Raw genomic sequence first — 10,363 nt, 5'->3', positions numbered from 1 at the left:
ATCATCCTCTTTTGGAAGACCAAACAAAGTAGTTTCGCTTTCACAACGAAGCACACAGCGCCTCCACGACATGGCTGCAGCGTCAACAATACTACAGCGAGAATAAAAGTTATGCCTTCTTTCTTTGCGTGAACATTTGGGCGGCATTATGCAAATCTTCCCACATAGTGAGGTAGATATGTGGGGGCGTGTTAGAACGAGCCGTTTTAGGTAGGTGTGGCTGACTCTGAACTATTATGAAGAATATCTCTTTGGATTTGAGACTTTAATCTTTGCAACTTTACAGATCTTCTTTATGCATCAAGAGCTTGTAACACTCCAAAGAGAAAGGAAAAATTGAAATCGCATCATATGACCCCTTTAATAGATTATTAGAAGCACAGCGCTTCTCATATCCATGATTGAAATATACTTGTCTAACAAACCCAAAACCCTTCACCTTTGTCACATTGCCTGCAATTTCATCTATAGATAAATAAATACATACATAAATAAATAAATGAATAAATATAGATTTTCATTGTGTTTATTGTGAACAATGTCAGTATGGTGAACACAACTACCTTTGCTGTTCATTTAGCACTCCAAAAATGTTTTTGATTCGTAAGTGACTCGGCTTACACACATTCATCCTGCTTGTTTCTTTGTTCCACAGGCAGTGCTCAGAAAAGTGTGTGATGAATAACTATTTTGGCATTGGGCTGGATGCCAAAATATCTCTAGAGTTCAACAATAAGAGAGACGAGCACCCAAAAAAGTGCAGGTAAGAGAGAAAGAATATTTAATGATTGCTGAATAGAGTTCACTTCACTCAGAGAAGTGGCATTACTAGTTATAGATGTGCTTTAATCATTTGTTTTTATTCAATGCACATCTGATTTTTTCAGTTATCCTGTTTTTTGCCAAATGCTGTGCTTATATAATGTTGACTGAAACGGTGAAATCTTCGATGTTTTTAACAGTAGTCGCACTAAAAACATGATGTGGTATGGAGTACTAGGGACCAAAGAACTGGTGCAGAAAACCTATAAGAACCTGGAACAAAGAGTCCAGCTGGAGGTATGATGCTGACATATGGGCTGAATGCATTTATCTCTTTCTGATCTTAAATGGAAAGAGAAAGCACTCTTTGTGCCATTTACTTTACTTCACTTCACACACTGCTGGTCTACGTGCACATGTACTGTTCATCCGTGTAAGAGGTCATGGTTTCATGTTTCAAACATTTTTCTGAGACGCTGTACATCATGTAACCACTCTCTTTTTCTCTTTCTGTCTTTGTGTGCAGTGTGATGGAGTGCCCATGTCCTTGCCAAGTCTTCAGGGCCTTGCTGTTTTGAACATCCCCAGCTATGCAGGAGGCATTAATTTCTGGGGTGGCACCAAAGAGGACAATGTGAGTCCATCAATGAAACCGAATTTCAGTTCAGTACTTATAACTTTACTTTCCAGAGGGCAGTTCAGTTCAACAAAGTGAAAATCATCTCAGAGTTGAACAGATGGATGTGTGCCCTGCATTTATCTTCAGTGCATCTCTTTAATGTTTTGAGCTGTCAATAAGCAATGGCTCCTGGCCAGAGTTTCTTCCTGCAGATATGACTTTCAGAATGCATCAACCACATTTACAGCCACTCATCAATCCCCTTTCATCATCATTTTTCAAAAACAAATTGTCAGTGCGATAAAGTGCGTTGTGGCGTATAAACAAGAAGCAATATGAAACCAGTGTGGGGAGCAAATCGTGGAAAATAGAACAAGATGAGAATGTTAAACAGCACTGAACACAGTACAAATGCAATAAGTGTGCTAATATAGAGTGCACTGAAGACTAGTAAATAGATATATTTTATGCTCTTGCTCATGCAATATTTCTTAAGTATGCCATGTAATAGGTGCAAAAAAGTGAAAGTTGAGGTATACCTATGATGAAAATTACAGGCCTCTCTCATCTTTTTAAGTGGGAGAACTTGCACAATTGGTGGTTGACTAAATACTTTTTTGCCCCACTGTATATACATGCATAACTGGAGTGACTCTGTTATCAGATCTATCCAACTCGCATTACTGTAACAGATTCTTTCCTGTAAAGTGTATTTGTCTAACAAAGAGGGATATCATGATGTCATTTCCCAGCAACCTTACCTTAACCTTAAAATATGCAGATATAGATGGATAGAAATGGATTTATGTAGACTTGTGTAAATAAAGTACAGATAATGAGAATGTGGTGGACATTATGAAATTCTGTCTGCTGTTGTATTCATGTAGAATTTTGGAGCTCCATCTTTTGATGATAAGAAGTTGGAGGTGGTAGCTGTGTTCGGCAGCATGCAGATGGCCATGTCTCGAGTCATCAACCTGCAGCATCACCGCATCGCACAGGTCTGAACTCAAGCACACAATTCACAATTTTAAAATGATCTTTCTTTGAAGACATGTTGGAATTTGAATTAAATTCAACCACACCCTAATAGGACTATAATCAGAATGACAAGACTTGCCATTGCAATTCAAAGAAATGCAACAGTTTAGTGACAACGCAATGTCTGACTAATTGTACTGTACTAAGTTAAGAGATTAGGGTTAATTAGAGAATTCAGAGAAAAGTATTTTTCCACCATGTGATCTAATGTTGTTTTGTTTCTGAGAAAATTAGTATGATTCATTTATGGTACATATAATATGCATCACCTGGGTGAATTAAAGATCATTTAGAACTGTTCTTACATCAGTCATATGAGTTGGCATGTACTTGACACTGGCTGTCTCCTCAGTGTCGGCAGGTGAAGATCACGATCCTGGGTGATGAAGGTGTGCCTGTGCAGGTGGACGGTGAGGCCTGGATTCAGCCTCCTGGCATCGTCCAAATCGTCCACAAGAACCGAGCCCAGATGCTCACCAGAGACCGGGTCAGTGTGTGCGCACGCTCATCTTCTTTTCTCTTGTCTTTTATAAATGTCTTCATAACTGACTGAACAGACCACAGACCAGTCACTTCTATTTGTTGCGTGATCATTTTCACTTGTATAGGATTCTGATAAGCTGCTGTCCCCACTGGACTAACCTAACCAGCAAGACCTCCTTTGTCAACCAGTTTCACCACAAAAACAAGCATATCTGCTTACTGCACAGTCTAGTCAAGTCACCTTTATTTATATACAGTTATACACAATAGATTGCTTTCAAAGCAGCTTAACAGGAAAATAACAGAAGAAATGTCATCAAGTTGAGACAAATTCAAATTATTCTGTAAAAAACAGACAATAGTTGTTTAGCTCAGGTCAGCTCAGTGTTGGCTCAGTTCAGTTTATTAACTGTAAAAATGATAAGTTATGAAATGAGTTCAGTTCAAGGATAAGCAGCTCTACAGAAGGCAAAAGAGACGTTATTCAGCTTGAGTCAGTTCAGTGTTGATTCGGTTAAGTTCAGGAACAGTGTCGATGTTGAAAACTTGATCAATTTTAAAACAAAGACGATTAAGAAATAAAGCAGTTCTACAGAAAACAGTAGTGTCATCTACTGTAGCTCAAGTCAGTTCAAGTTTGGATCTTTTAGCATTTATTAGTGTGTACAAGTTTTGCATTTATTTGGTTAAAATACAGCAAAAACTGTATTATTGTGAAATATTATTACAATCTAAAGTAAATCTTTTAAATTGTTTGTATTTTAGTTTTATATTTGAATATATTTGAAAGTGTAATTTATTCACGTGGTGGCAAAGCTGAATTTTTCAGCGTTGAATTTTCACTCTTCAGTGTCACATAATTGTTCAGAAATCATTCTTATATGCTGATTTAGTGCTCAGTGAACATTTCATATTATTATCAATGTCAGATGTCAATTTCTGACCTCAAACTTGAGCAACGTGCAGATGTGTCAACATTGTTGCTGTGACACTAGGCGTTCGAGAGCACGCTGAAATCATGGGAAGACAAGCGGAAAGGTGACAGCCGCCCAGCCCGGCCCCGACTGAATTCCCAGCAGTCCATGGAGTATCTGACAGAAGAGGAATGTGCGCAGGTGCAGCAGCTTGGTTTAGTGGCCGACACACTCATCAACAGGTGTGTCTGTGTGTGCCTGTAATGAAGAGTCTGTGACATCCACACAAATGTAGTTTGTAACCCGACAGGAATGTCACGCCATAGTGAATATCAATGCATACACTTGTGGGAAACGATTTCATAACTATTTGAGGGCTACTATCTGTTTTACCTGAAACCACACCCATTACTGTCACTTCTAATCCTCACAAAATCCGACACTTCCTTGTATTAATTCACAAGTCATTTTACCATGTATTAAAGGCTTATGTGTTATGCTGCAGCTGAATGTGTCGTGATGATGTTTTGTAGGATTCGGGAGGTGGCTAAGACTCATAAGGTGGTGGAGCAGGAATTAGCTCACTCTGTCAATGCCAGTGCTGCGGTCCTGAGTGAAGCCTTCCCCTCCAAACCCTCCAGTCCTGAGGTGAACAAAACTCTTTTGTTGTTGGAATGTTAACCTGTGTTTAACAACCAAATTTAACACAATTCCAGCTGCTTCATTCTGTTTGTTTGGGATCATTCAGTTATCATCTAAGCTCAACATTATTGATCACCTACAATCAAAGTACACAGTAGAGGGTAATAATGTTTCTAAAAAGAATTATTTTCATAAGTGAATATGTTAAAAGTGATTGCACAACATTTTGTCAAAAATAAAATCAAATAATGTATGTTTATAATATGTATAGAAAGGTTTTATTGAAAGGTTTGGAGTCAGCACTTTTTTTGAAAGAAATGAATACTTTTATTCAGCGAAGATGTAGTCAATTGGTCAAACGTGACCGTAATGCCTTTTGAAAGTCCATGTAAAGACATTGCTACAAAAACCAAAAAATCTATTTCAAATAAATGCTGGTCTTCTGAATTTTCTATTCATCAATAAATCCTGAAAAAATCTATCACAGTTTCCCCAAATATATTATGCAGCAATATTAATAATAACAAAGAAATGGAACGGCAAATCAGCATATTAGAATGATTTCTGAAGGATCACGTGACACTAAAGACTGGCTGAAAATTCAGCTTTACATCACAGGAATGAATTACATTTTAAAATATACTGAATAGTGCACAATTATTTTCAAATGTAATAACATTTGACAATATTAGTGTTTTTACTGTATTTTTTATCATTTATTTATTAATGCAGCCTTGGTCAGTATAAGTGACTTCTTTCAAACTCCAGACTTTTGAACAGTACAACATATACAGTCCAAATGTGTGACACCACTGGTGAATATGATTGTAGGAGTCTGCCCCACTTCTGCGTCAATGACAGCATCATTTACTGTAAGCTACATTAACTCCACAAACTCCAAAATGTAACCTGGTGTGGAAACAAGGAAGCAGTTAATATCACAAACATTCTGCTTACTTTGTGAGTTTAAACTGAATTTGAAATGTCATGTTTTGAGTGTACTGTATATATATTCATAGCTCATAGCAGCAAGGGATGTGATGAGGATCAGCTCAGCTCAGTCCAGCTCTGCTTTAAAGGTTACCGAGTGCACCTTTCAGTCTTCAGTAGGAATAATAGCAGGTCCTTTCTTCCTGCTGAGACTTTCAGCATGTTCTTATTGAGCTGCTCATGCTGTTCTCCACAGGACCTCCACTGACCAGCCAATAGAAGAATAAGTGAAGGAACTAAACAACACTGTGTGTTAATCACTGAACAGCAAAAGTCTGTCAGGAAGTCAAACTAAACCTGAACTGTGAACATGTGTGTGTTTCCTCTGCAGGGTTTGAGTCGCAGTACAGCTGTAGACATTGTCAACAGCAGTAAAGTTCTCCAGCAAGAGACCAAGATGCTGCTGGAGGGGAAACTGCTGGTGAGCGGCATCACTGTCTCTCTCTCTCTCTCTCGCTCTCTCTCTCTGGCCTGTTCTTGTGCAGAAGTAATGCAGTCTGAAATATGATAAAGACATTTTCTGCATGTGTGTGTGTGTGTGTGTGTGTGTAGCAGTTGGAGCCCTCTCAAAAAGAAGAGCTTCTTTCCACAGTGGACAGCCTCAGTGATGAGTTACACAAGCTGGAGGACATTCACTGGATCTGTCCCAGCATGCACTGCTCTGAAGAGGTTTGTCCTACACAGCATTCATGTCTCCAGAGCTTAACTTTGAGTGTGACCCTTTTGGACTTGCATTTTCGGTAACATTACTTTATTTATAAAGCACATCAATTGGATTCCGAATGTAAAAAGTACATTAATTTACTTTAAAGAAAAGTTGTTTAGAGATGGTATGATTTCAACTTCAAAAAAAAAGTTATACTACCTTTTTTTAATGTTTTTGAATGAAGACTCGTATGCTCATCAAGAAGACTGCATTTATTTGATCAAAAACACAGTAGAATTGTAATATTGTGAAATATTATTACAATTTATAAAAACTGTTTTCTATTTTTAATGTATTTTCAAATGTAATTTATTCTGATTTTCAGCAGCCATTACTCGATTCTTTCTGTCACATTATCCTTCATTCTATCATTCTAATATTCTGATTTGCTGCTCAAGAAACATTATTAATATCAATTATAACAAATATTTAAAACTTTTTTTTTGTGGAAACCAGTGTTAATTATTCTTCAACGACATTTTTTTCACCGACAACAACGAGACGATAACGAACTAAACTCTTTTTGAATGACAAAAACTATGACGTAAATCTATTGACATTTTCGTCAACGAATAAAAACGAGACGAAAATGTTAGGGAGGGACGATTTGGGATGAGATTCAGTCAGAACGAATCTGCTGCGTGGTTCGGAGGTTATATGAACCGGCGGGATATAAGCTAAAATACACTTGCTGCACGTCGCATAAAACGTTCAAAAATGTCAATATGTGGGAGTAAGAGAAGATAAATCTGACGACACAAGAGAACTCAATTCGGTCTGGTTTTCTGAGCGCAGACACTGAAGCATACACACACAGAAAGCGAGTACTCTTTCACGTCGCGTGAACGGGGAATTACACACAAAATAATGTTGAATTGTCATGAGGATGCTGAGCAAATTCTAGTGTGTATTTTTCAAATGAACAAATAACATCTCAAAATAATTTAGGTAACAGGGCAGTATGTTGAGATTGACCCTCTCAGACACAGCTGAAATGTCATCAGATATATTGAAAAGAAAATGAGAGGACTTACCTTTGGTCTCCCCATTGCCTTCAGAAGATCTGGATAATGCAACTTCCTGTTGAAAAAATATCTTTTGGAATGTTCCAAGTACATCAGAGGGGGGAATGTATTAGGGTAACAGGACTGAGTATAAATCTGGGGACACAACTAAAATGTGTATTTTATCAAAAATGTTATGGATTTTTTTTTTCTTTTGAAAAAAAGGAAATCATTGATTGGATATAAAGTCAAAAAAAAAAAAGGCAGGGAGTGGGGACATGCAACAACTGCTATTTCTTTAGTGTTCTAGGTAGTTTTTATTAATGATTTTAATTATACATTCGAAATTTTGCAGTTAGCTAAATGTGAAGACACTTTGCTTAATAATAAAATGTATTTTAGAGTTCACTTTCATGTATTTTTATACATTTAATGTCCTGGGGACAGAAATGTTACCCATTCGGTGGAATGTCCCGTAAACACAGTTGATTACGTCTTAAGTGAACGTGAACAGTAGGAAGAACGTGTGTCAGTACATTGCATCCATTGCAGCTGTGCATTCGTTTTTAAAGGGACAGCAGCCTAATTTAGTTGCTATTGTCCGAGTCATTGATGTTAATCAAGCAACAAAAGCAAAAACTGTAGTAGCCTTAAAGATTAATCTAAATTTATTTATAGAAATAAATATGTATGCTTGAAAGAATGAAGAATATGGTAAACAAGTTGCTATAAAGAATGCAGAATTAGCCTATATAACCATTGGTATTTCATTAAAAAGTAGACCATGTTCTTGTTCTTTGTGAGAAGTGTTTTTATTTAATTTGAACATAAAGGCATGTTGTGTGTCACAGCAGTTAAATCAGTGTCTATCATGATAAAACCTTAATATCAAACCTATATAATGAGTTTGGAAATTTGAGAAATGCTTAATAAATGCATTACACTATAACTAAACCCATTCAATTTTAACCGACTAAATTTACTGTAGATTTAGTCGACTAAAATCTTATGATATTTAGTCGACTAAAACTAAAAACAATTCAGATGACTAAAATATGACTAAAACTAAAATGGCATTTTAGTCAAAAGACTATGACTAAAACTAAATCAAAATTTGCTGTCAAAATGAACACCGATTCAAATGCTTTTTTTATTCTAAGTCAGTGTTTAGAATGTTGCATTTAATCTTTAATCGTTTTGCATCATGGCCTAAAACTGATCATGTGACAAATAGAACATACATCACATGCATTACTAGATTCCAGCTTATTGGACTGCATCGCACATCACCCCCTTCCGTTTAATTCCAGGACCTGTCCCCTGTGCCTGGGAAAAGCAGTATGAAGCTGAAAATCATGCCCAAGGGGAAGAAGGAGAGAGAGAGGTTGCACAAGCAGCGGTCCAGCGGCTCTCTGTCAGGTAAAAGACACATTCACTAGCAGAAACACACCATTAACCAGCCTCATAATCTCAGCATCATGCTGCTTCATTGAGAGTAAGTCTGGCATATCCAGCTGCAGTGGAGTGCAGTATGTGCTGCGGCCTAATTATGAACTAATTATGTATAATCATCTCATTCCTTGTGCAATTTACAGTACTTGTCCAAACATTTTGGTTTTAAAATGTTTTAATGACAGCTGCATTTATTTTATTAGAATATCAGAATGATTTCTGAAGGATCATGTGACACTGAAAACTGGAATAATGGTTGCTGAACATTCAGCTTTGCCATCACAGAAGTACATTACATTTTAGAAAAGTTATTTTAAATTGTAATATTTCACAGTATTAGTGTTTCTACTGTATTCCTGAGTACATAAATGCAGCCTTAGTAAGCATAAGAGACTTCATTAAGAACATTTAAAAATCATTTCCAAACTTTTTACTTTCTTTTAAATTAATTAATTAATTGTCCTTAAACTCACAAGCTTATTCTTAACACATTTGTTTGCACCGCTCAGGATCTTGGGATATCAAGGGCGGGATGTGTGATGTGGATCCTGCGGGCAACTGAAGAGCTGAAGTGGTTTGTCACGAGGACGCACTCTGCACACGGGACGCCCAGTGAGGGAGGACAGGAGAGCCCCTGTGCAGACACATGCCCCACCCCAGTGTTTGTGCGCGGCCCGGCACTGCATTACTGAGCTTCTGTTGCATTTCTTCTGCACCTGCGGATGGTGTCACGGGACATGCTCATCATCAGAGAGCAGGAAGTGGATCATCCGTCATCTCTCTCGGTTTCCCATGCGCGACCCAATCCGTTCATTTTTTTTATCTTATTTTATGATCTTGTTACTTTTTTGTGTTTCTTAGTATTCAAGCCGTCAGACATAAACTATAAACTTTCTTCGCTCTCCAAAGGAAAAAATTAAAAAAGACATTTCTTTGGCCCCGTCCTGTCGCTGCCTGAACAACAAGAAAGGAACAAACTCAATCAAGCAAAACAATTGTATTAAAATGAAGACAATTATACGCGTGCAAAAAAGGAATATCCTGATGAATGTATGGTGGACTTGTATTATTCGTCAAACTGGCTGAATAGTTAATCTGCATCTAGTCTCTGTATCGCTCTCTATCAAAGACCATCTAGTTTCTGCATGCCTTTCATGCCCTTATGCAGAAAAAAAGGTCTACCTTTTCTTTGTACTCTCGGATCGTCAGCCAAGTCGTGATGGTGTATCACTAGTGTGTCAATTGAGCCGTCGTTCTAGAAGCTTCAGTGCCGTAACTCTTGTGCCAAGTGAGTAAATGGAGCGCAGTGGTTTAAAGTGAGCTGTTTCTTTACTTTTTTCTTCAGGGAAATCTCGTGAAAGAACGTGATGCTGTATGTTGTACATTTCAAGATGTATTTTATCTCGCCTTGCACTTTAATATAGGAAACATGTTTAAAAAGCAAACGTAAAAGGTTGTGTGTTTTGTTTTATCATATGAAAACTGGTATCCCATTCATGGAAAACCTATGAGATATGTTACATATAAGACAGTATATAATCCAGTTTATGAATGTTATTCAACTGTCGCCTCTTTTCGGGGTCAGTCTGTACATGGAAACCCTGAGGGAACGCAAAACTTGAACTTGCCTAATGTGTGGCTCACAAACAGTATTTATCAACAGATGGTACAGTGTAACATTAAAATAAATAATATACACAATGCTGGACAACTTAATTGTTTTCTTGATAGTTGTGAGCCAAAGTCTAAC

General features: G+C 37.3%; 1 protein-coding gene across 1 annotated transcript in view; it reads left to right on the top strand.

Annotated features, from left to right (window-relative positions):
- Nucleotides 1-9,523, top strand: part of LOC107562901 (diacylglycerol kinase delta-like) — a 78,650-nt gene extending 69,127 nt beyond the window's left edge. Inside the window, exons 19-29 of the mRNA XM_016247658.1 lie at nucleotides 656-763; nucleotides 963-1,059; nucleotides 1,289-1,396; nucleotides 2,269-2,382; nucleotides 2,775-2,909; nucleotides 3,901-4,061; nucleotides 4,353-4,467; nucleotides 5,783-5,872; nucleotides 6,004-6,120; nucleotides 8,472-8,580; nucleotides 9,123-9,523. Of these exons, the coding sequence (XP_016103144.1) occupies nucleotides 656-763; nucleotides 963-1,059; nucleotides 1,289-1,396; nucleotides 2,269-2,382; nucleotides 2,775-2,909; nucleotides 3,901-4,061; nucleotides 4,353-4,467; nucleotides 5,783-5,872; nucleotides 6,004-6,120; nucleotides 8,472-8,580; nucleotides 9,123-9,175 (1,207 nt within the window). The 3' untranslated portion in view covers nucleotides 9,176-9,523. The remainder of the gene's footprint in view (nucleotides 1-655; nucleotides 764-962; nucleotides 1,060-1,288; nucleotides 1,397-2,268; nucleotides 2,383-2,774; nucleotides 2,910-3,900; nucleotides 4,062-4,352; nucleotides 4,468-5,782; nucleotides 5,873-6,003; nucleotides 6,121-8,471; nucleotides 8,581-9,122) is intronic.
- The last annotated feature ends 840 nt before the right edge of the window (nucleotides 9,524-10,363 follow it).

This window comes from Sinocyclocheilus grahami, unplaced genomic scaffold (assembly GCF_001515645.1).
Source record: "Sinocyclocheilus grahami isolate Dianchi unplaced genomic scaffold, SAMN03320097.WGS_v1.1 scaffold24.1, whole genome shotgun sequence".
NCBI classification, from domain to species: Eukaryota; Metazoa; Chordata; class Actinopteri; order Cypriniformes; family Cyprinidae; genus Sinocyclocheilus; species Sinocyclocheilus grahami.
The sequence above is the reverse complement of the archived record's forward strand: the minus strand, read 5'-3'. Positions and strand labels throughout refer to the sequence as shown.